The sequence below is a fragment of the Penicillium digitatum genome, chromosome 5 (genome assembly GCF_016767815.1).
Source record: "Penicillium digitatum chromosome 5, complete sequence".
Classification (NCBI taxonomy): Eukaryota; Fungi; Ascomycota; class Eurotiomycetes; order Eurotiales; family Aspergillaceae; genus Penicillium; species Penicillium digitatum.
The window spans coordinates 1,841,184-1,864,960 of record NC_089388.1 but is presented as its reverse complement, the minus strand read 5'-3'; the positions used below and the strand labels follow the sequence as shown (position 1 = coordinate 1,864,960).

At 49.4% G+C, this 23,777-nt stretch overlaps 9 protein-coding genes across 9 annotated transcripts; 3 read left to right on the top strand and 6 right to left on the bottom strand.

The window, feature by feature from the left end:
• Positions 1-24: 24 nt before the first annotated feature.
• On the bottom strand, positions 25-1,235 carry Pdw03_1850 (Oxoglutarate/iron-dependent dioxygenase; the record flags this gene model as incomplete). The annotated part of the gene is made up of 3 exons (XM_066100014.1): positions 25-75; positions 136-782; positions 857-1,235. The coding sequence occupies 3 exons, from the start codon at positions 1,233-1,235 to the stop codon at positions 25-27; spliced, it is 1,077 nt and encodes a 358-aa protein (XP_065957741.1).
• Positions 1,236-1,720: 485 nt separating this feature from the next.
• Pdw03_1849 (Permease) lies at positions 1,721-3,698 on the top strand (the record flags this gene model as incomplete). Its single annotated transcript, XM_014680923.2, has 6 exons — positions 1,721-2,160; positions 2,239-2,343; positions 2,396-2,771; positions 2,822-2,964; positions 3,016-3,086; positions 3,154-3,698. 6 exons carry the CDS (start codon positions 1,721-1,723, stop codon positions 3,696-3,698), a joined length of 1,680 nt encoding a protein of 559 aa, XP_014536409.2.
• An 867-nt stretch (positions 3,699-4,565) lies between these two features.
• Positions 4,566-5,300, top strand: Pdw03_1848 (Decarboxylase DEC1; the record flags this gene model as incomplete). Its single annotated transcript, XM_066100013.1, has 1 exon — positions 4,566-5,300. The coding sequence occupies one exon, from the start codon at positions 4,566-4,568 to the stop codon at positions 5,298-5,300; it is 735 nt and encodes a 244-aa protein (XP_065957740.1).
• Positions 5,301-6,426: 1,126 nt separating this feature from the next.
• Positions 6,427-7,788, bottom strand: Pdw03_1847 (NB-ARC; the record flags this gene model as incomplete). Its single annotated transcript, XM_014680925.2, has 1 exon — positions 6,427-7,788. One exon carries the CDS (start codon positions 7,786-7,788, stop codon positions 6,427-6,429), a length of 1,362 nt encoding a protein of 453 aa, XP_014536411.2.
• Positions 7,789-7,933: 145 nt separating this feature from the next.
• On the bottom strand, positions 7,934-11,447 carry Pdw03_1846 (Protein SERAC1; the record flags this gene model as incomplete). The annotated part of the gene is made up of 5 exons (XM_014680926.2): positions 7,934-7,988; positions 8,039-9,887; positions 10,292-10,342; positions 10,395-11,025; positions 11,127-11,447. The coding sequence occupies 5 exons, from the start codon at positions 11,445-11,447 to the stop codon at positions 7,934-7,936; spliced, it is 2,907 nt and encodes a 968-aa protein (XP_014536412.2).
• A 1,073-nt stretch (positions 11,448-12,520) lies between these two features.
• On the bottom strand, positions 12,521-13,573 carry Pdw03_1845 (Mitochondrial methylglutaconyl-CoA hydratase (Auh), putative; the record flags this gene model as incomplete). The annotated part of the gene is made up of 2 exons (XM_014680927.1): positions 12,521-13,091; positions 13,209-13,573. 2 exons carry the CDS (start codon positions 13,571-13,573, stop codon positions 12,521-12,523), a joined length of 936 nt encoding a protein of 311 aa, XP_014536413.1.
• A 235-nt stretch (positions 13,574-13,808) lies between these two features.
• Positions 13,809-17,027, bottom strand: Pdw03_1844 (Crotonase, core; the record flags this gene model as incomplete). Its single annotated transcript, XM_014680928.2, has 3 exons — positions 13,809-16,823; positions 16,897-16,970; positions 17,024-17,027. The coding sequence occupies 3 exons, from the start codon at positions 17,025-17,027 to the stop codon at positions 13,809-13,811; spliced, it is 3,093 nt and encodes a 1,030-aa protein (XP_014536414.2).
• A 563-nt stretch (positions 17,028-17,590) lies between these two features.
• Positions 17,591-20,112, top strand: Pdw03_1843 (polyadenylate binding protein types 1 2 3 4 family protein; the record flags this gene model as incomplete). The annotated part of the gene is made up of 2 exons (XM_014680929.1): positions 17,591-17,796; positions 17,850-20,112. The coding sequence occupies 2 exons, from the start codon at positions 17,591-17,593 to the stop codon at positions 20,110-20,112; spliced, it is 2,469 nt and encodes an 822-aa protein (XP_014536415.1).
• An 873-nt stretch (positions 20,113-20,985) lies between these two features.
• Pdw03_1842 (uncharacterized protein) lies at positions 20,986-22,564 on the bottom strand (the record flags this gene model as incomplete). Its single annotated transcript, XM_066100012.1, has 4 exons — positions 20,986-21,028; positions 21,086-21,470; positions 21,538-21,813; positions 21,904-22,564. The coding sequence occupies 4 exons, from the start codon at positions 22,562-22,564 to the stop codon at positions 20,986-20,988; spliced, it is 1,365 nt and encodes a 454-aa protein (XP_065957739.1).
• Positions 22,565-23,777: the final 1,213 nt, after the last annotated feature.

Below are 23,777 nucleotides of genomic sequence, written 5' to 3'. Positions count from 1 at the left end.
TTTCTCTCCGAGTCAACATTATCTTCAATCAGAAATTGGCTTTCCGTGTGCGAGTTCCAGGCGGTTTCGATGCCACTATCCCCAAGAGTTAGACAATTCCAATACCGAAAAAGTGTAGATGGGAGTGAGACTTGCCTTTCCACAAGAGATAGGCCCATAAAGTGCAGGATGGCCCTCATCAATACACGAAGGCACAACCCTGCAAACCGAATCTGGATTAAATCCCAGGAAGAAAGGCATAGAATACCTGGATGTAGGCTGACGATTATAAACTCTATGCACCGTGGACTTGAACCTGTTATTCGAAAGACGCTGCAGGAAATCGCCAATATTAACGACTAGCGTGCCAGCTATCGGTCGAGCGTCAAGCCACTCATCACTGGCAGACAGAACCTGTAATCCGCCAGACATATCCTGCCACAGAAGAGTGACGCACTGGATATCAGTATGAGAGCCGATGCCGACATCGACATCCGCATTGTTTTTCTCGAGTGCATCGGGCGCCGTAGCGGGATAGTGTACGTAAAGCCCGTCTGCACCGGGGTTTGTGGTCACCGCGTCAAAGTAGTCTTCCGGCATATCTAAAGCAAGGGCAAAGACACGGATCATCTTGCGCGCAAGCGTGAGGCGGCGCTGATAGAATTCAACTGTTGTTTCCTGAAATCCAGGGAGATGGCTGGTTGTATCCCAAGCGAAGTCATCCTCGCTGGACAGCGTGTCCCCGTCGGAGACAGTTGGGTCGTTCTTGCGATTATAGCGCAGAGAAAATGTCTCTTTGCGATCTGTGATGTTCGTCATTCATTGGTCATATGACAAGGATAAACCTGCCCAGGTTGGGAGTGAGAGAGGTGCTTACCCCTTGTTTCGGTTCTGTTGATTTGGGTAGTCCCCAGCCCATGCCATCCATCCGCGTTCGTTCGGATTTTGCGAGATGCGAGCTGTTTCTTTTCGATCGGCTGGGCGAAGAAAGCTTTTGCTTGTGACAGGGCATTCTGAATGAGCTCTTCTGATATCCCGTGGTTTTTGATATAGAAGAAGCCCGTGCTCTCAGCCGCTGCTCTGACCTTAGACGCGAGGGTCTTTCTCGCTTCTAGATCCTTGTCGATCGAAGCGAGATCTATGATTGGAATCTCATCCTCGGTTGGTGGGCGTGGAGGAGCAGTGGACACTCGGCGGAATTCTGGGCCAGTGAGTGTCAAAAGTTCGATTTGAGTATACTCTAGCAGGGTTGTCATGATTAGTGCAATAGATGGCCAATACCAAGTCGAGAATGCTCGTGAATTTATCCACGATTCTTCTCCCCGCAATATCAAGTCCACCGATAACCGTCGGATGAGCGCGGCGACGGCACTCGCCGGACTATCTCCATGCGCCCACATGCAAATTTGGTTGGCTGAAATGATAAGCTGAGATAGGCCATTCCTTTTTGTCACATTAGCCTTTTGTTGTGAGATAGCATCGTCGGCTCTGGATAGTGAAGGTTGTTTTGCATGCCAGTGAACAACCTTGGAAGTGCGGGTGACTCCTTATCAGTCCATAGGCCACTTCAAAATGGCTCATTAGCCCTAAAAAGCACGATGTATCCTGCACGTCCTTCTCCACCATCTCTTCCCCCTGTATTCAAGTTTGTTCGCCACTAAGATCAGCATTCCAATCCATCTTTAATCATTTTACCTTGTCTCCACACTCTACCCCACCAGCCCCATATTCAACCTCAATTATGTCCAAACTATCACGACTGCATGGGCTCCTCATAGTGAAAAGAACCCAAGGAGATGGCATCGATCGCCCTGTTGATATGCTGGACAATGACTCAATTCGACCGACACCAGTAAAGGATCGAACATGGTCCCAACTCACCTACGTCGTGTTCTGGTTCTCTGCGACGGCGAACGTCAGCAATCTGTACACAGCTTCCACGGGAATGGCCATGGGACTGACCATGTGGGAAGCAATCGGATGCTCCTTTGGTGGTCAAATTCTCGCCGGTGCCTTGATGGCGGTGAATGGACGTGCTGGTGCTATGTACCGCATTCCGTTCCCCGTTCTGTGTCGTGCCAGTTTTGGGCATTGGGGAGCGCTGTGGCCGACTTTTAATCGTGCAGCTATGTCCATTGTATGGAACGGTGTCAATACCGTTCAGGGAGGACAGTGTTTATAGTGAGTCGTTCTTCTTCGAAATCTCGCTATTTTCACCGAGGGAAGCGTAGAAGTGTGGTTGTTGACGTTCGGTTCTAGTGTATTGCTCCACGCTATATTCCCATCTATTGAGAACATTCCGGATAAGATGGGATCTAAGTCGGCTTTGACTTCAGGACAAATGATGTGTTTCTTCATCTATTGGTACTGTGACTAGTGACTCAATGCTCGATCGATTGCTGACGAGTCTCAACAGGCTTATCAATTGCGCATTTTTAGTGGTGCCTGTGCCAAAGATGAAATCTTTGGTCTATGTCAAAGTTGTGGTTTACTTCGGTGCAGCCTTTGCTATGCTGGGATGGACTGTGTCTCTTGCCGGTGGCTCTCTGAAGACCATCGATGCGCCCTCGGAGATTAAGGGCACCGAGAAAAGTTATCTCATTTTCAAGTTCCTCTTCTTGGGACTCGCAAGTTGCGGAACTTTTATCTCCAACGCGTCCGATCTCCAGCGATATGCTACAAAGCCTAATGATGTCCTCATCGGCCAGGTTGTCAGCTTTCCACTGTCGAACTTTTTGATTGCCATTTTGGGAAATCTCATCGCATCAGCGAGCAAAGCCATCTTTGGAGAGGTTCGTGAGACCAAAAGCGTTTAAAACTCTTGACTGACGAAATTCTCTAGCTCATCTGGAACCCCCTGCAGTTCTTAGATAAATTGATGGAAGGGGAGCGAAACACCTCTGGCAACCGCACAGCCTGTGCCTTCATTTCTCTGGCATTCGTGTATTCGACTGTCTTCTCAGCAACTTTCGAGAACTCCATCCCGTAAGAGTCCCCGTCTCTCGCATTTCTCTGTCAAACACTAACAACTCTCAGAGCGGGTAATGACATTGCAGCCCTGCTGCCAAAATACATTTCCATCAAACGAGGATTCTTCATCTGTGCCGGTAAGAATAGAAGAAAAGAATTTGAACGATCTCACCTGTCTGGTCCCTGAACTGACAAACTCACCAGTCCTCTCCTTCGCGATCTGCCCCTGGTATCTCCTCGCCTCGGCCTCAATTTTCATCACATTCCTCTCTTCCTATCAAATCTTCTTATCCGCAATAACCGGCATTCTCATCTGCGATTACTACGTTATTCGCCGAGGACTGCTCAATATTCCAGCCCTGTATGTCTCACACCCAAGTCCCTACCGATACTTCCACGGGTTCAACCCGCGGGCATTCTTGGCCTATGTAATTGCGGTTGCGCCAAACTTCTACGGGTTCCTTCACCAGATGGGTGTCGAAGCGCCTCTAGGTATCCAGCGATTCTATTACATCGCTTACCCTACTGGCCTGATCATTGCATTTGTTGTTTATTACTTGTCTTGTTTGGCTTACGCCCCGGCTGATATGAAAGAGGCATCGGGATGGATGGAGCCTAAGGACTTCGTGGAGGATAATGATGCTTCTGGGAGTGATGGATATACTATTGACGCTATGGAGCCTAGTTTTGTGGAGAAGGGGGCTGTTGCCGTTCCTACCGCAGCTCATAGCGAAAAGAGTTCGTTCTAATGAGACATGTCTGGTTAATCTTTTGGGGGTGCTTATTTTCCCCAGGAAACAGGATTAATACTGTGGTGCTATAGCTTAATATCGACAGCTGCAGTCCACAAACACGGAATTTGAGTGTATTCATTTTCATCTCTAAATTCGTCTCTCCTCTTAATAACTACGTCCGCTTAATTGAACGGTTCCTCTTATTAAGACGAAGTCGAGATTCTACGGCAGAAGTCACACCCGGGCCTTCATATGCATAATTTACCATTCGGTGGATGAGAATGGTTGCAGTCAAGCGGTCTGCTTTTCCCTATTGTCTCTTCGAAAAGTCAGTAGTGCTATTTCTTTTTCTCCTCAATACTTTTTTGAATTGGTTCTAGTATGTATAGTATGTATAGTTAGCGCTATCACGCTAAAGGTCGTCCTCTTTCACCGTTACCTTAGGTCAAGGAGAGAAAAAAGCACCAAAATCTCGAAGTATAACGTTGGCCTTGTTGGTAAATCGTGATTAATATCGCCACTAGCTCCGTAATCATAAGCCTATTAAGTTATGACTATGGATACGCTTCTACTACATATCTCAGCTTAATCAAGTTTGCGGTTAATCGACCTACTTTGTACGTATGCCACGCGGGGCCAAGCTGATGATCCGTAGCAACCCCGAACTATGCTTAGTGCACTATTCCTGACTTCCAGAAGCTCTCCGGAGATAGTATGGGAACTTGTGGCAACTGGAGGTTCCGACTGTGCTCTAGATCACATACATATGACGTTATATTTTAGATGTCGGGTGAACGTATAAAATGTCTTGGTATTTGCACAAACGACTAGACACTTTCAAGGGAATCTCATTATTTCGACTTTTCGGGTCAGTCCCTGAAAATGCCTTTTGGAACTCTTCCCGTTAACGGCAATGCGGTCCCTCAATTTGCTCCTCCATACACGATCAATACCCAGAGCTTCAGCGACGTCACCCTCATCACGATTCCCTACCGGGTCACGGCTGCGAGCATTCGTCATTTGGTTCCAGACGTTCTCGAGCTCGAAGATGAGCCATTGGTCTCTGCTATGCTCGTCGACTATGGCATGAGCACCGTCGGCGCATATACAGAGTATGTTCACTCTGTCGAAGTGACTTACAAAGGCAAGGTCTTCGGCTACTATCTCTCTTTGATCATGAACAACGACTCTTCCATCTTCTGCGGCCGTGAGCAATATGGTTACCCCAAGCGTCTCGGACACGTTTCCCTCGATACGGACACCGGATCACACATAGTACGGGGCCATGTCGAGAGACCGGTGGGGCAGAAGATCGTCAACTTTGATTTTGCTCCCTCGAGTCTCCTTCCCACTACGTCCCAGACCAACCCGGGCTTGAATCTTCGTGTCATCCCCTCCGCATTGCCAAATCAGCCGCCATCGGTTAAAGAGCTGGTACCCGCCATCATGGATATCAAACCGAAGGAGATCTACGGTGGGACCGGGTCTATCTCTTTCCCAGAACCTTCCGTGTTTGATCCTCTGCATGAACTCGAGATTCTCCGCTACGAGCCAGCTGTGATGCTCCGTGGAGCGACGGGTGTGCTCAACCAGCCTACTGAGGTGTTTCAGTTGTAGACAATGGTTTTCCCATGTGCCGGGGTATCATGGGGGGGGGGGGGGGGGGGGGGGGGGGGGGGGGGGGGTCCTATTTACAGCTGCCGAGTACGTTTTGGCTTTGGTATGTTGAAAGTCCCATTAATGTTCAAATTATAACTTCTCGTAACTAAGAACGCTTTTGGTCTTTTATAAACCATCCGTATTGCTCTAAAGCTTCTCTACTTTCAAAGGAAGAAGTCTCTTGTCTACGCACTAAGGTTGGCTTTTCTTTTCTCAAGCACATACTCTATGTCAAACTGGCAGACAGTAGTTTTCTGAAATTCCAATATCTGTCGGCATCTAGCCTTGTTACTTCCGTTAATCTATATAGGTATGGAGCTCAAAAGGCTATCAACTGATGTCGCATTGCTCAATAGGGGAACCCTCGCTTCTTATCATGCCTGTTATTGCTGCGGATCCAATGGCCTTATGCCCACTTAATTTCCAATCTTCTAGTTGGGCTATACCCTATGGTCGATGAACATGTTCTTGGGAAAGGATCATGCGAAAACAGCAGAACAAAAATCCAAACGTTGAGAGAGCAAAAGACAGAGTCGGTGTTCTTACCTGGAACAAGAAGCTCCGACAGCGGAAGGATAACGGGGGTAAAAGGGGACTTTTTCTGGAACCAGGCCAGACATGCGAAAATCCTTTTTGCGGATCGGGTGAACGGGTTTGAATAATCAATAGCTGAATATATCGTAGGATTTCATTCTACAGAAATGAATAGGCGAAATTAGACGAAATCACTAAAAGCAACTACTTGTTGATAACTTGCTAGAGGACCTTAGCCTATAGGGTTAGGAGCTTGTGATTAAATAGATCTCTCGTGTCTACGAGATAAAGTCGTCGTTGGGATTTTGAATGAAAGCGTTACAGATAGTACATCAACCCTTCTGTTAAAGATCCTTTAGATGCTATAGCCTTTGTAAACTCGAAACTCCAATTCTCACCATGCTTTTGGGTATCACCCAGGCCTCAAAACGAAAGGATAAAGTGTGAAAGACAACGAACGCGCGAACATAACACGAACATAACAACCATGTATACAAATGCAAAAGAACCAAGCACCAAGCATCAATTCCAAAAGTGAAATGAAGTCCCGTCATAAGAACCGCATACCCAAATCAACATAGTTAGGGCGCACAGGGGAACTCCCACTACGCGGACGAGTCCCACACACCTCCAGCCGCGGCTCATGATCAGACACATAGACCTGACCATCATGCTGAATCACAGGACCCGACAAATTCGGATGATCTAGCTGGGGGAGCGGGGGTAGCATGTGAGTCGATTCATTCAGTCGGAGACGTGCATCTCGTACATCAATGTGGTGTCCGCCAAAATTCAAAACTTGCACTGGCTCAATCTCCGGGCTCCAGCCAGGGTCGGGATATTTCAGCCTCTCATCCATGGAGCCAAGCTTTCCATGTGCTGACGCGGGCGGACTGAGGTAAAAGGGATCTGACAGGAGAGCACTACCCGCCAGATGTGTTTCGGTTGTCCAATCAGCAGTCCCGGCGAGCATCTGTTGTTGACATTGCATGCTTGATGGTGGACTTGGGGTTATCTCGGTGGGCTGTTGGAAGGTTGGGATTGGTGGAGCCCACGGGGTATACTGCACGGGTTCTGTGACCCATGACTGATAGGAGTAACCAGAAGAGTCACGCGACATCGGCTCGAGAATGGAGCGCTCTGGGGCTGAGCTGACATGCAATTTGTTATTAGATAATGACAATGCGATGGGCATGATTGCGGACGGATGAGCGACAGAAGAAGGTCTAGAGGAGCCAACGATAGCTATTGATCGTGAAGCTAATTGGGAGAATGTATTGCGGTTTGAAAGAGCGATGGAAATATTCTCATCGTACGGAAGCGGCGGTGGATATGGAAGGAGGGATGGCACGCTTGCAGACAGACTTCGTGGGATCTCCAGATGTGGCACTGAACCACGCCGAGAGGAAGCTCGGGATGCAGGCGCGGTATGTAAATCTGCTTCGGGACAGTGACTGAACATATTGTACTCGGGCTCGCTGTAGGTTGACTGATTCGGAGGCTCGCTCATCAATTGTTTGGACATATCATGGTATAGGGGAGACGTAAAGGCATATCCCGCTTGGCTATCGATCGACTCAGTGGATGGTTTCATCTGCATGCCGCCACTCAAATGCAAACCGCTAGCCGGATCCAAGGCCTGGAAAGTGGTGACGGATAATGGACGTTTCACCGTAGAGTCTCTATCCAGTCTTCGGGTGACCACATCTGCACACCTCGGCAAGTTCTCTTTGTTTGCTGGCGGGGAGATAAATGTAGGCTGCGGGGCGTCAGCGGACGCTTGAGAAATGCTAAATCGATGCACTGCAGCGAGCACTTTTTTAGCCTCCGAGTCCTGCATCAAAGAGCTCCCCGCTTCTGTGCGACTTGATGATCCTTTCCCTTGGATGGAGGACAGTTTGACCAATGGCATATCAAATTTGATTTCTCCAAAGCGACGAGAAGCTTTGTTCGGCCATTTCGCTTGATTCTCTTGATGGAAACTCAGCCTTGAGTTTCGGTTGGCCACTTGCCACTCCAATAGGCCATTGGTTGATGGACTCGATGTGGGAGGTGTGTTATTTGGTTTCTCCGTTGCTTGGCTTATTTGCGACATAGCGGGAGAGATTCGAACTACCTCATTAGCTTCCCCATCCGTTTCATAACCTTCTTCGGATTCGTACCCAGAATTTCTGAATATGTGTGGTGGGAAAAGCTCTAACCTGAACTGGGGAGGCGGCATAGCCATCTCCTCGGGAGATTCCGTTCGAGGTGACCCTAGATCACTCCAATTGAAGGTAGACCGGCGCGAGGGATCTTCATCGGCCGATGAATCGCGAAAGGATGACGATGAGCTGCTTGATCTGTCAAAAACCGACTTTTGACACCGTAGAGAGTGGGGTGAGGAGCTTGGAGGCATGTTCTCTATCTCTTTGCTTATCATCTTCATCAATCTTCGCAAATTCTCTCGTGTTTCACGAACGATGAGCGGATGGAGATTTATTGCTGCCTTCTTTGGGAAGAGCTCAAGCAGTCGTGAAGCATGGGTTTCGTACTCTCGGTAGTCCCGGACAAGGCCAAAGTCTTCGTAATGAGCCATCCGCCCCATAGCGGCATCATAAGAGGTGATGAGAAATCGAGTCGCAACAATCAACCATGTGTCGAAGAAACCAGGATCACTCTTGTTCATTATGCATTTGTTCTCCTCGTCCATGATTCGGAGCTCATCACGACAGAACCCTTGCACCACACTGTGAATCTTGACTACATCAACCACCGATTTGTGACGGTACATGGAGAAAAATCCATCTTGGCTGCTCTCTGTCATGGAATCGGAAAGTTCCAGGTCAGTCTTCCCATCTGAGCTCTTCTGATCACTCTCAAGATGATGCGCAGACGGCCTCTGCCGAAAGAGATCAGCATCTGAGATCCGTTCGATTAACCCATAGTGAATGAGTGTTCCAAGTGTGGTATCGAGATCAGGATCTTCTCCAATTTGGCCGCTAGTCTGGATCTCTAGATCCTCAGCGGCCATGGCCGCTCGACCCAGATTCAGAAGGCCTACCGGCACCTGGTGGCCAAGAAAAGAGAGAAGATTAATCAAGTGCAGCGCCTGCTTTTGCTGCAATCGAAACAAATCATTCATGATGCTCAAGAAAGGTTCCGCAAGCTTCTTGTCGGTCACCTGAGATTTGACATGATACTTCTCAATCGGTTTACCCGTTGCATTGAGACGGTGCCCAATTGCATGGATTGCTAAAGGCAGACATTCGTAGTGCTCAACTATCCGAGTAGCCTTGAAGATTTGCTCTGGCGTCGCTCGCTTTATCCCAAGATCCTTGAACAAAAGCTTACAAGCGTCTTCCACTTTCAACCGCGAGATCATCAGACAATGGGGCTCGTAAAGTCGCTGCTTTTTGCGTAGCGTTGTATCAACCGAGGTGTATATTATGCTGCACTGTTTGCTCCATGGCAAAACCTCCCTGAATTTGTTGAGATCATCATCACGGTCGAAGGTAACACCGTCAAAGACTAGAAGCCAATCTTTGTGTGTCTGAAGCCAGAGACGGACTGCATTCACGTGCTTTCCAATCTCGTGATACTCAGTGGTCATGGTCACCTTCTGTTCGATCAACGTAGCTGCTTGTGCGATCTCCCAAAAACACTTGTACGTTGATTCACGGGACTTAGCGTCAATCCAAAATATGCCGCCTGGATAGCAATCTCGCTGAGTGAACACATACTGCCTCGCAAGATGTGTTTTGCCGGAGCCTGGACCTCCAGATATCAGCACAGCCATTGTCTTTTCTGGACGTGCCTTGGCTTTGAACAACCGGTTGTGTAACACTTCAAGCTCTTTCTCCATTCCAAAAAAGGTAGCGTTAGGATGAAAGCCCGGAGGCGCCACGAACAAGGGTGAACTTTTCGCGGAACAGTGAGAAAGTTGGAGAAGTCCGCTATTTCCCAGATCAGACACCGGGGAATTTCGACCTTCTGTCGCAGGAGCGCGCGGTAGAGATGATATGGAATGGCCTATAATGAAGTCAGCCAGCGTGACCCTAAAAGAATGTGAGAACTCTCATATTGACAAGATGGGGGGCCAGCTAGTTTGAGGACATGAGATGGGAGCCACCCTGTGGACAAGACCAAGAATCTCAGTACAAAATTGAAGACCACAATATGCATTGCAAAACAAATAAGAGGAGTGGATTCGCAAAAGTATTTGGCCCTTGACTCTGTAGCGTATGGCCAAAAAGATCATAGACAAGAATTAGGTTAAACGTAGGCAACCAGAGCCTGCAAAAAATGCAGAATCAAACCAAAGACCAAACCAATTCGGCAAGCTGGAAAGATTCATCAAACAGGAAGCTCCTCAATCTCATATTCCTTCAACGTGACAGCCACTTCCGGTGCAGGGAGAAGGTATGAATCCCTACCACTGCGGTTCAAATCAGGCATGCTTCGATTCGTCGGGTCATCTACTCTAGCTGCAATAGTCAGCATACAAGCAAAAGCGCACCAAATTTGCGAAAGACTAACCGTCATAGATTTCCCTAGCTTTAGCCTTCTTTTCTTGGTTGCGGGCTTGCTTCTCTTCCGCCCAGCGCTCTGTAATCACAGTAGGAGCCTGACGCGAGTACCGGAGAATCGCCTCCGCCACAACCTCATAGCCAGCCGCATTGTCATCGTCAAACTTGCACATATGGCTGTGATCGGCCTCGATACCCGCTCGCTCAACCCCCTCCATGTACGGCGCGGCTGAGTGCTCGTCCACAATCACTTCGCGGGTACCACGAATGTCAGTGGACCGTGTCTCATGGAAGAAGTAGATGTGGAAGCGGCTCATGATATCAACAAAGAGACTGTTGATGTGTTGCAAGGTTTCATTGTTAGTCCGCAGAGCTTTGACAAGCTGCGGAGACACCTCCATGACATTCTTCGGGAGCACCGCGTTGCAGATATTGTGCAGCAACAGACCCCATTTCGCGATGTCAGATCCATTGTGAGGTGTACCAAGGAAAAGAATGCCAAATGTGGACACATAGACGGAGCGTAGATGCTCCGTCTTCTCGCTTGAGAGACTACGGGAGTATATCAGTGCGCGCTTCACAATCAAGCCCCCCAGCGAGTGGCAGATGAATATTATCGGACGGTTGGAGCAGTCTCGCAACTATATGAGAAATTTAAATCAGTTCCCGAAGCTCTGTACTAGATGAAGGAGACATCAAAGGCAAGAGCAATCAAGACACAAAAGTTGAGACATCGACCTACATTTCGATTAGCAGCGAGACTGGATGCAAGAGTCTCGGCGTGGCTGACGACTGAATCACGCGAAGCTCCATCTGTGAAGGCAGTGACATTGGCATTGTAGCCATATGTAAGAATGCGGGGACACAATGAGGCAAGCACGTCCGGGAGAAGGTCGGTAGGCCAGAAGCAGCCAGTTGTTTTGCTGGTCCAAGAGTCGTGGGGGTGACCGTTGAGACCGTGAACAAAGACAAGATCAATCGTTGGATCTTCTCGCGGGGTATAGATCTGCGTCAAGCCAAAGACCTTGATGGCCTTGGGATCGGCGACACGAGGCTTGGACATGGCGATGAATGAGACAATAGCAAAGTCAGGATGCTATCGCCATAAAAAGTGATTTGTACAGGAGAAGAAGAAGAAGAAGAAGTCAAAAGCCAGTTCGGACCTTGACTTAATAAATATGATGCGGGTAACTGGGGTGAGGGTGACGGAGGGCAACTGAGGGCAACTGGGGTGGGCAGTGTGCACCCCCCCCTTGACCCAGGTCACCCGGACTTGTTTTAGTCGATCCATGGGGTTTCTACATCGGTTTTGAATCCCGGGTGACGGCCTGCATCTTTTTCTCTCTATCGCCATTTCGGTATTATCTTGGGTCTTGCTCATTGGTGGTTTATCCCGGGGCTCCTTGCACAGCCCTGTCAGATCGGGTAACCTGCCAGGTACCGTGCCACTCAGACCTCGAGGTCCCGTTATTCATGGACATGGATGTACCTATACATGTACAATGCTGCAATGCTGCAGCATTGCATCATTGGTATTTCTTGTTTGGGGTGTGCTGCCTTGGAGTATGCCTACACAGGCAGTGATCAGTGAGTTATATAGATTAACCATGGAAAATGAAACACACTGTAATTTTGGCCCCAGGCCATCTGACAGGATGCTGACTGATGTGTTGGCTTGTAATCTCCTTTACCAGGTTGATATTAGAGCCTTTTCATCTTTGACTTGACAGGGATAGGAACTACAGAGCATTAGTGAATTATTTAGATCAGGCGGTACAATGCGACGAAGCTTCATAGCACAGCCATGGAAATAAAAGACTCTTGTGGTTAGACTGATATATCCCTACATGCTATTTACAGTTATCGACTGAAACAAATGTGATAATTCCAAGGTTATTGCTTCTATTAGATTGCCCTTCTGATCAGAGCCATGTCCACATGATGCGGTACGGGGATATACAACTCCACCTTGAGTAGTCCGCTCCATCTCTTTAAATCTGGTTCACTTCTTCTGAGGTCCTAATTTGAATAATCCATACACAAATTCCATGGAACTACGGGATACATCGCTTTGATAGTATGGTTTACCTAGACAGATCACCTTTTTTCTACACACCCAACCCAAATCACAGAACACTACCTCCCGCGGAATGCCGGCTTCCGCTTCTCAACAAAGGCGCGCAGCGCCTCATACCGATCATCAGTCTCGATGACGGCCTCATAAGCCGCATTCTCCGCCCGCTCGCCCAGAGCATGGGCATCGACAGCCTGCATCGCCATCTTGATAGCAATAGGACCACCTTCACAGATATCCAAAGCGAGCTTGATACTCTCCCGCAGGACACGTTCGCGTGCAACGCCTTCTGTTGCCTCCTCCTGTGGAAGCACCTCCACAAGCCGATCACAGAGCCCAATGAAGTAAGACTCGGGTCCGGTCACACGGCGCCCAGTGAGGATCATGTCCCGGGCACGGTTCACGCCGATAATCGGAGGCAGTCGATATGTGCCGCCAGCACCGGGGATGATGGCGAGGCGTGTTTCGGGGAGGGCGACGACGCTGGAGGACGCGAAGACGCGCAGGTGCGTGCACAGAGCGAGCTCGAGGCCGCCGCCGAGGGCTACGGATGAGACGGCGGAGATGGTGGGGATTTCGAGGGAGGCAAGTTTTTGGAAGGTGGACCGGAGTTTGAGGAGGAAGTCTTCGGTTCTGGGTAGTGAGGTTGGATGGTTAGTTGCATGTGTTCGCGTAGAATCAAGTTCCAAGCCCGGGGCACCGGGCACCGGGTACCGGGCATCAGGCATCGGGCACAGGATTGTTTCTCACTCGGCCATGCTCATATTGGCTCGTTCCTTCAGGTCTGCACCCGCGCAAAATGCCGCGTCGGCATTACTTGCTATAACCAATGCCCGGGTTGGCCCGTTGCCTCCTTCGGCGGCGATGGCGTCCACATGCTTTGAGAGCGTGTCTAGCAAGTGGGTCGAGATCGCGTTTCGAGCTTTGGGGCGGTTCAATTGCAGCACGCGCACATGCCCTGACCCTGGGGCGGGGACCTGCTGGGTCTTGATAATATCGTCTTCTGTGCTGGTGCTGTACCGAGATATGAAAACCCGGGTAGGTACCGCGGTCGCCCGGAGGTGGGCGAGGGGTGCGCAGAGGCGGACGAGGCGCGTTGACATGATGCTTGCCATTGTGCAGGTAACAATTCAAAGACCGAGTGGAAAGACACTTGATCGCGATATTAAAGTGGAGAAAGATAGGTCACTGCGCTGAAAAGTTCTCGGAAGTTGTTCTCCGAGCTCGGGTCTGGGGAAAGCTCTTCGGCCGACGATTACCGAAAGCAACAGCACTCGAGGATGACGGAAATGTATGGGGTATTATGTACATTGACAAAGGTCCTTTAAAACTACAATATTATATACACAGTCACTGGCAGTATTCTATAACCTCCGCATCACTTGGCCAGTCCCAGCCTGTCCGGCTGACAAGGTCGCATGCCTCCACGATCGAGTCCGATGGTACCCGTGTGTCAATCCGTTGCTGTCGTCTTTCCAAAAACACCCTGATCGCCACAAGGGTTCGACGCATCATTTTGTCTCCGTTTGCATGTTCGTCTGCAGCTTCTTTCAATAGATCAGCCGACCGACTCATCCAGTGCAGCAGATGTAACAACCCTTCGTCATCTCCTACAGACCCAAGAGCCCGCACAAAGGCATGTAGCGTCGCAGGTGATGGTATTTGCAGCATTGAGGGAACATGGAGTTGTGTTTCTGAATTCATTTCTGCTGCAAAGACACTTCGCTCTGCATGCTCCGTTGTTCTAGATGCTGGGAGCACGAGATGATCGAACTGATGCTTCAAGACCTGCAGCGCGTGCTGCATCAAAGCGTCAACCTCATCATCGCCATCGTTCTTGGCTTTGAGACGACGGATACGAGCTTTATGAATCAGCATAAAACTGTGTTCGGCAGTCCCCGGGTGTCTAAGGGCAGCGTCAACGGCTTTCGTAAACGCCACGCACAAAATGCGGAATCCTTCCTCGCCAAGTTCAACATCGCGCTGTCGCATCCAGCTCAATGCTCTGAGAGCCTGGTGCCATGCTAGTATGCGCTGAAGACTTCGGCTTCTTGGACCATAATACCCGGTGAGGCGATCACGGGTCAGAGCAGATAGAATGTGGGTCCAGGCCGGGGTGTAAGGAGCACGTCGCATTTTGGTCAATTGGATCGCGTGCCATAAAGCCCTCGGATGATGCTGATTACCTGGATGTTCCTCGGAGTATGCGATAAGGTCCACTTTCGCACCGGTCGAGCAGTCGGCGGCTATCAATGCCGGGAAACGGTCAGCTGTAAGAATATTTCGATTGCCGATGTCCAGACTGGCAATATCTGAATGGGTGCACAGCAACTTGATGAACGATGCAAATACAAAGTCTGGCAATTTATGAAAAGCGTCAAGGTCTAAGGTGTGGTACGTGCGAGACTTGGCCCGCACAATAGAGAGCGTCTCGATTTGGGCTTTTGCAAGGCCACTGCATTGGAGGTAATCCAACCCCGAACGCAGAGAAGTAGCAGACTGAAGTAGTAGGCCGAGGAATCTCCCGGAAGGCCGAAGCCCCCGTCCGCGCATCTGATCAAGAAACTCATCCACGCTAGGTGGTTCCGTGGGCACATAAATGATGTCACGAGCAGAAGCTGGTTCCGGGTGAACTTCGCGGCCATCGCCTGGCAAGGCATGACTCAGTTGGTCAAACTCGCTCTCTATGGTGTTTCGTCGGTATATTAGCTTTTCAGCCATGGCAGCGTATATGGAACCCTTTGGGGGCAGGCCACGGTCCTGATATGAGAGGAAGCACGCCCAGGCTTCACGGACAGTTCTTGTAGAGCGAATACGAGCAACCCACATTTCGTGATGATTCGTCTTGGATCCATGTCTGTCCGGTAAAGCTTGCGGGCGACGCATCATAGCCCTGGTCTGCACCGTCGGACTGTGATCTGTGTCCCAGCCCGCCAAAATCGAGGATATGTCCTCCCAAAGACGATGAGAATAGCCAGCATCTTTCATTTGTGAAAGTACCTGCATCGCACGACTGAACATCCCTTCATTTCCACGCTGAGAATCAATTCCCAGTTTTTCTTCCTTCCAGGGAGGCCAGGATGGAGCTTTTAGTTCAGCGGACTGGCGCTCTTCGAATGTTTTCTTATGAGCCAGTTGGACTGCAACGACTGCTCGATATCCTTGTCTTGTAACGGGAAGGACGGGTTTGTGGGTGGCCATGGCTCGAAGAAGCTCAAATTGCGCTTGCTGTTGGATAGATGTTGAGCGGTAAGGAGCAATGTTGGCCGGTATTGAAAGTAACCAGAGACATCCATTAAATTTCGAGGTTTTGACGCGATCATCATGTCGAGTCACCGAAACTGACCTCTTGGCGTCATCCGCCCTTGGGATTGAGAGGAAGCGAGCGAATGCACGTGCAATAGTAAGAAGTGATTGAGGCCACACGCGCCGAGCATGACGGATTAAACGAACTACCAAAATCACGCAAGTGCCAGTATCGATTTGAGGGCGGAAGTCCCCGGGGAATAGCTCAGGATCTTGTTCGACAACTCCAGCAGAGGTTTCAGCGATGGGAAAGGTATGTCCGCTCATGAGATGTAATGAGTGGATTAAGAGCAAACGAAAAGTGTGAGCATCAAGGTTTTGCTGTCTCAAAAGATGAAGCGAAATAAAAGGCGGAATGCTCGGACTAGTCGCGCCAGACTTGGCTCTGTCAGTTTCGAACAAGAACAGCCGTATCATTGCTTCGTGGGTATTCTGGCTTTTCATGATCCAGGCCCAAGCAGTCACATCGGCGGCATCGTAGCCACGCGATAAAAGATAGTCATGATTTGTGTTTCTGAACACTTTCTGGAGAGCTACGTCCAAATCTTTGTTGGAACGCTTACCCGACGTACAGGAGAGTAGCGAGTCCACCTCTCGAATATACTCCCCAAGAATCACCGGCAGTGACGGCTTTTTTGGTCGACCAACTGTCTTCAACTGGTTCTGTGTTTCGTGTGCAATTTTGGGGTGAGCTCGGTCAAGCACGGCTGATTGGCCATTATATCCGAGGGCGTGGCCAGCATTTCGCAAAGCTTTGGAGAGATATTCGGCGGGCTTCGGTTTCACTCTAATGCTGCGGGTTTTGTTGAGCCTTTTCTCTCCGAGCGTGCTATTCACCGTGTGTTGGAGCGCTGTTGCGCATTGTTCTTCGAGTGAGAAATCTGGCCGCTTGTTTTTGAATTGATCGACGAGGTGTAAGGGTTGAGTATCGATTGCAAATGACTCGGGCACATTGAGGAATGCATCGGACTGAAACGAACGGAAACTGCCTGAGCTTAGGCTAGCCAGGGAATTGCGCGAGTAGTGTACACAAAACTTGGTTTCATAGTGGTAAATTGCCTTGAACATATCAAAATCATTTAGCACTGTGTCCAATGACGGGAAGAGTGAAAATAAAATAAAAACGAATTACCTTGTATAATTGACTATTGAGCAAGTCTGCTCTTAGCCGCGATACTCCCGAAAGGCTTCGGGCATACTTGAAAACTGATGACATCCATCAACGTAGTCATGGGTGAAAGTGCCTGGACGCCACAGACCCATTCAATGAGCTCAAAGAGTTACTTGTCGCCGAAGATGAGAGAAGTCAAGTCAAGATTCAGAAAAATACAACAATTGCGCGGCAGAAAATGTGGCCACGTGATCAATCGTCAGAAGGCGCGCCATTCCGAAAAGCGCAACCCAGTGAACGTTCTCTCCAACAAAACAGAAAAAGAGAACACTTGACCTATTTTTCAAGGGTTGCCTATTGCATTGACCAATTTTTCAATACTTTAGTCTCTATTGGCAACCATTTCCACCTGATATTCACTACTTACATTGTGGTGACGTGAAGGTTTTATCTTCCTCTCCCCTCGCTCTTCGCGATCCCCGTCTTCTCGAAGGATTCGCTCTTACGCCCTACCCATCGAGGTCACTTGGACTCCAGTTGCTTTTCGAGCCAAGCACCAACCTCAACATCAAATCGCCAGCAAAAATTAATTTCCACGATCGCATCCTTTCAGTCTGTACTTTCAACCAAATTTGTGGACCCCGTCCATTTGCATTGGAGGGGACCGCGTCAAAGCAAGCATCGTGAACCTTGACCTCGGCGCGACTTCGCAACCATGAGCGCCGACGAAGCTGGAGACACAACCCCCACTTCCACCACAAATGGCGAACCTCATCCCGACCCTGCTACTAATGCAAACTCTGGGAAACGGAAGCGCTCCACTCAAGACGACAAATCGAGCACTGAACCAAATGCCACTGCCTCACGCGATCGAGCAAATCTCCATGAAACTTTGCGTAGCCTGATTGATCTTCTTTTGAAGTAAGCATTGATAACATTAAATCGATCTTACTCTTTATGCTGACAAGTCACAGGCATGACACTGAACTCCAACTCCTCTCGTGCCCCTTCCCAAATTCAACCGCGAAGCCTCGAACGAAACGCGCAAAGATTTTCGGCGATCTGGAGACCTCCAACATCCAAACACGCGTCAATTCGGGCAAATATAACACATTGCAGGAGTTTCTTTCTGACATCGAAAGAGCATCGGCCGCTGTAATTGAACGCAATCAGGCTCAGGCCAATAGCACAAAAGAAGACGGTGCACCTTTGAATGAAGTGGTCAACCGCATCGCAGCATTCAAAAAACATATGAATAGCTTGATTGGCCAATCTTTCGTCAACCAGCCCGAGGTCAAAACAGAGACAATGGAAGACGATACCGACGAATCAACAGAGCTTCACGCGATCAATGTCTGTCAGCGAGAGGATAAGCCTGCACTGACACTCTTCGGAAATCCATCGAATCCCAAGCAGCTATTCTCAAGTCTTCAGAAATCGGTGAAGGTGCCGTTGCAGTCCGAATCGGGACCTGAGAAATTTGTTGAAGTACAGGAGGAGCTTCGCGAGGTCGCCCTGCCTAATGGCATCACGGCCACCAAAGTAATTCCTTTCAACCTTGATGCTGCATCTCAACCAAAGCGAACATTTGGAGAGGTATTTGCTCCACGCGAAACATTACCAAAGCTAGAACCTCCGCGCAAACGATCTCACCGGGCTAATTCGAGCACATGGACGGATCGCTTCGACGCCACTTTCGATGTCAGGACATTTTTGGGAGAGCGCAGCAACTACTGCCTAGCACCCCTTCCTTCAATCCAGTGGCTCCAATACGGCGGAGTCACATCATCGCCTTCCTACTGGGATCGTGTAGAAAAGTATGCAGATTCGGATAATGTTCATCGACATGGCGATCCTGCTCTTTGGACTGGGCCCGATTCGTCTGCTTTCCAGGGTGTATTCTCATCATTTGCTCCTTCTTACGACAGCTCTGGTGCGATTGTACAGCTCGCTTCGAAGGATATGGTTTGGTGGGGACAACGGGGTGCGAATCGCGTGAACAAGCTGCTGTCGATCCCATGGGAAGGAGACATCAAGCAAAAAGACAAACAAACCGCTCAGCCTGGCAATATTGGCGAACTTGATGAGAGCATTCTAGATGAAATGGTTGAGTCATTCAACGCCCAAGACTTTACAATTGACATCACGGCAACCGATCCGAGTTGTGAAGTCGATCCGGAAGCAAAAGAGATCAAGCAAATGCTCGAGGAAGTTTCTGACTTGCTCAACACTCTAAGTTCCTACCAGCGAATTCGAAGTCTCAAATACCCCTCTGATCTCCAGCCGCCTGGTCAACAAGTGCCTGACTCGAATGAAACCCTTGCTATTGATTCAGGCGATCTGAACATGCCCTCTGAAGCAGAGACACTCGTGTATGATACACTCAAGTCTAGCCTTGCTGCAATCGTCTGCAACCTGCCACCTTATGCTGTCGCCAAACTGGACGGTAATCAGCTGGCTGAGCTGAATATTAGCCAAAAGGTTCTAGTTGAAACTCCTGACTATAACGGCACCATGGAAAAGGATGACTTCACTCTGTCACAGGAAAGGGCTGCAGCATTGCTCGCTGCAGCTAGTGCCGCAAATCGAACTTCAACGCCCTCTACTGCACGGCCTAGTAATTACCAAGGCTCTCACAATGCCTACAACCAACGCGCTTTTGCTTCCAATGCTCGCGCTCCAAATCAGTCGGGGTTCCAGGTCACGCCACAGCACGCACGGCAGCCCTCGGCACCAACTACATACACGCATGCTTATGGCGCGGGTCGTCCACCAACTACGCCCAGTCAACGCCCAGGCAACACTCCTCAATACGCGCAAATGAACCCGCAGTACAATCAAGGCAGCCAGGCTCCCCAATACCAGCGCCCTGCTTCTAATGGATTTGCTCAAGTGTCTCCACAGCCATACACCCCACAGGCCAGGCAGCCAGGCACATTCAACGCCACGCCACAGGGGCGTGCGCCCTATGCGACTGCAACCTCGAACCAGCGTGCTCAGTTTCCAGGCCAAACTCCTTCACAGGCCGGCTACTCAAATTCCGCGGCTAGTTCCACGTACTCTCGCAGTGCGGCTGAACAAGCTGCGCTGATGGACAGGAACAAGGCACAACTGGCGGCTCGACAGACAGGTCACAGTTCTTCAACCCCTCAACCTCAAGGGCTGGATGCCCGTGCTTCCCAAGAGGGCAGCATGACACCAGGGAGCAAACCGAATGGCACGCCCCTTTCGACGTGAAATGTGACACTTATGCGAATTTGAGCATGTCCCAAGTCCCGAATTCAAACGCGGTTTGTTTTTAAAGAGAGACAGAGCCCCACTACGACTTTTCTCCACCGTCGACCTTCTGCGTCAATGACTTTTGCCTTTTTCCTCTTTCAAATTTTTTTTTTTTTTTCGGATTATGAGCTCTGGATGCGATCCGCGTCTCTGGTTTATTTTTCTCCCCAACTTTGTTGTTAATGAGCCTCTTGATCCCTGGCTTTGTATGGTTTTTCTTTGTTTGGTGTTGTATTATGGATCAAGCGATTGGCGTGGATGGTTTTACTTCAAAACAGGTCGGCCTGGGTTTACCGGCTGCCATTGCAATACAGCTAAGTCTTGCTTAGAGAGTTGTTTCTATTTTTTTCTGCTTCCGATGCAATTCAATCAAAATTCTGCATACCAGTGCAGCTAGTGCTTTCCAGTGTAGAGATTCGGCCATTTACGGAGACATTGACATATGAGCTTATAAAACCTTCATAAAATCACACATCATTAATTTGATGTTGTTCACAAAGATCACAAGGAGTTGTGGAAGAAAAAGGTCCGCTGAGGTATCATCCAGTCCGCTGCATCTCCTGCCCAATGCTAATAGTCCATTGCACACCAAGCTCAAGATTCTCGTCTGTCGGCCCCGTCCAGTAATCGAAGCAATCGCCCAAAAAATAAAGTCGTCTCTTTCTTAGGTGCCCAGCAGCAAATACCCTTCCCATCTTCCCTTGATTGAATAACAACAAAGAGTATAGTGACATAGAGTGTTCATCGCCCAGGAAACAAAAAAGATTCATAAATCATAAGTAGTTGATGCAGACAGGATCCAATGCTAGTTGATGAAATAGACCATCGAGTCTATGGAAGGAACATAGCAGCCATAGCCATAAAGCCGAAGTATCTAAAAATATAAAGGTCAGTCTCAAGCCCAGCGACAACAGAATTGAAGCAATCTTACATTGTAGCACAGCGCCAGCCATCTCTCGAGTCAACTAGCGTGTCAATACCAGACGAATAATTCGCCGCTATGGCCGCCGCGGCGCCACCAACGACTGTCACAACTACCAGACGACCAGAGAACTCCACAATGAGGCTGAATGCCAATAACGGCAGCAGGAGCGCACCAGACGCTATTATAATGGCGGTGTAGACAGGTGCTACGGTGGCAGAAGCCGCCTTTTGCGGAGCAAGGGAGACCAGATCCGCGTCGTGAATTTGGAACTGCGTCTCGACCCCAGCGACGGGTTTATGGTCTCTCATCCAACTGCGATAGCTCGTGATTTCCTGCTCCGAGGCCTGCGGGAGTGTCTGTAAAACTTTCCTGTAGGCGCTGAGAGCGTTGTCTATGTGCTGCGTCAGGTGGTCTGTTTTGTAGGATGGTAATGTGGAACGTGAAAGGCAGAGACTAACTGTATTGTCCGGTCTTTTGGATCAAAGCTTTCATGAGATCCATATGACGGTAGTGTAAAGATGAATAGGCCTGGGACTGGGCGTCTCGCCGCCGTGAAGCCGGTAAGGGCTTTGTGCCATCCTGCTCGGCCATGTTCACTCGATGCATTTCTTCATACTCATCTAGCGTCTGTAGATCTTCTTCCATTTGGGAGATCTCGTCTTGGAGGTGGAGAAGAACGCGGTGGTTGATGGTCTCGAAGCGTCGGTATAGCGGAGGGAACGTTCCGCTCTCTGCTGAGGGGGAATTGGTTAGGTGTGAAGCTACAAGACCGTATCCAGATGGTTCTTGCGATACGTTTGAGTCTCGTCTCTTTGTCGGCGTACAGTGAAGACTATCTTCTGGACTTCTTGGAGGAGATGGTGGGAGCGGTGGTCGGGACAATTCCAATTGGCCTTTTCCAGGGGAGAAATTTGTGGTCGATATCGGGCTCGGTTTTCTAGTGGGTTGTCTCTTCCGAGCAACTAATTGATTGCCCGCAGAAGGCGCGGGTGATGGTGCGGGCTCTCGTGCTTCTTTGGGGGAGTTGGACAGCACTAAAGCTGATTGGATGACTTTCTTCGACGGTGTGTTTCCTCCTGAGACCAACACTCCATGCGACACAGTATTCGCCCGTAGCTGGGGAGACTGAATTTTGGCGGTGGCTTGTGTTGGGCGTGGAGGCTCCAACTCCTCGTCGGATTCGGATTCAGAGTCCGACTCCGACGATGCGGATGATGAGTCTGAAGAGGATTCCTCATTTTCTTCCAGGAACTCAAATACATCAGGCAGCTTCTTCGCCGGCTCTGCGGGTTTCCGTGGTGGGATTTTTGGAACGGCAGGCGCACTGAAGGCTTGTCTTGATCCATTGGGCTGTTGTGAAGGGAAACTTTTCTCCACCGTTTTGGGGCTTGTGACAGGACCCGTCTGTGCGCCTGTAGTATTCGAAACCAGCGAGTATGTCCTCTTCCTTCCGTCCTTTTTTAGCTTTCTAGTTTGGAGCGGCATGGTGATCGGAGCAGTTCGGAATCAAACCCCGACTCATCCCTCTTCAAAATGCAAAGATCACACCAGGGTGTGCCCGGGAGGAAAGAAAATGGGAAATGATGTACATGATATCAATCGCCGTGATGAAGGAGCATAGGGACCCAAGGCATGGCGTAGGGGGATGGCTGGAATTCCAGGTCTCAGATCGAATCGACTGTCAAAGGCCCAGAATCTGGGGGGGGGGGGGGGGGGGGGGGGTGAAAAGTAGCACGATATGTCCCATTTCCCCGCGAGTTTCATCAGACATTCTCCAAGATAAGAGAGAAGATGGTGTTATCATAGAAACACAAAACGTCAGCCCTAGTGGCGAAGTTGGAAATAGGTTTTGGTGTCAGTTGCTGAGAACAAGCCCAAAGTGCTATGCTTGTCGAAATGGAGTCGTGCCATTCGTCACACCAGTCAGTTCGGGAACAATCTGAAGCTACTAAGAAGCGCTGGGGTTTTTATTTGGATCGACCAATGACAATGGTGTCGCAAGGAGGTTCCTTGTATCCCTGTCGATCGACCTCTTCCTCACGATTCCAAGCAAGAAATTGGTAAATTGATGAGGGATTGCCAAGTTGCTGAACATTCTGAACAGTTCAATGTGGGCCAAGGTGTGACAGCAAATCAGGCCTCCTGCTTCATACACAATGAGGACGCATGTATGTCTGAAGTTAGAAGGAACATTTCGTTATGCGCTGGTCTTCCTTGCATCTGGCGGTCTGGCGAAGCGGGGGAATGTGATGCAGATATGTGAGCAGTGTATGTTGCCTACACTCTGGCCAACGCCACTTGTCTGCCGCATTGCGTGCATAAAGCATGAAATGTCAAAAATGGGTTGGAGTTGAGTAGTCTGAAGGAGTACCCGAAGAATTGGAGGATAGAAGGTTAAAGGGGAAAGTGAGATAATCAACCATTTAGCAAAGAATAGATAGATCCATATGTAAATTGATAGCTTGAAATACCATGATTGAGTAAAGAGTGACGACAATTTAAAGTCTCTGTTATACCTACCACATGCAATCTAAGCTGCCGCTTTTAAGAAGTGGGCTCATGTTGAAGCCCACTGAGTACATGTCAGAACGGGCGTGGAGGGTCACGTGCTAGTTCTCAGCTGACTCCGGTGGACCTGTTGATCAATGAAGACTTGTAAGTGATCTCTGGACTTGACGGTGAAATTAGATGGGTGAGT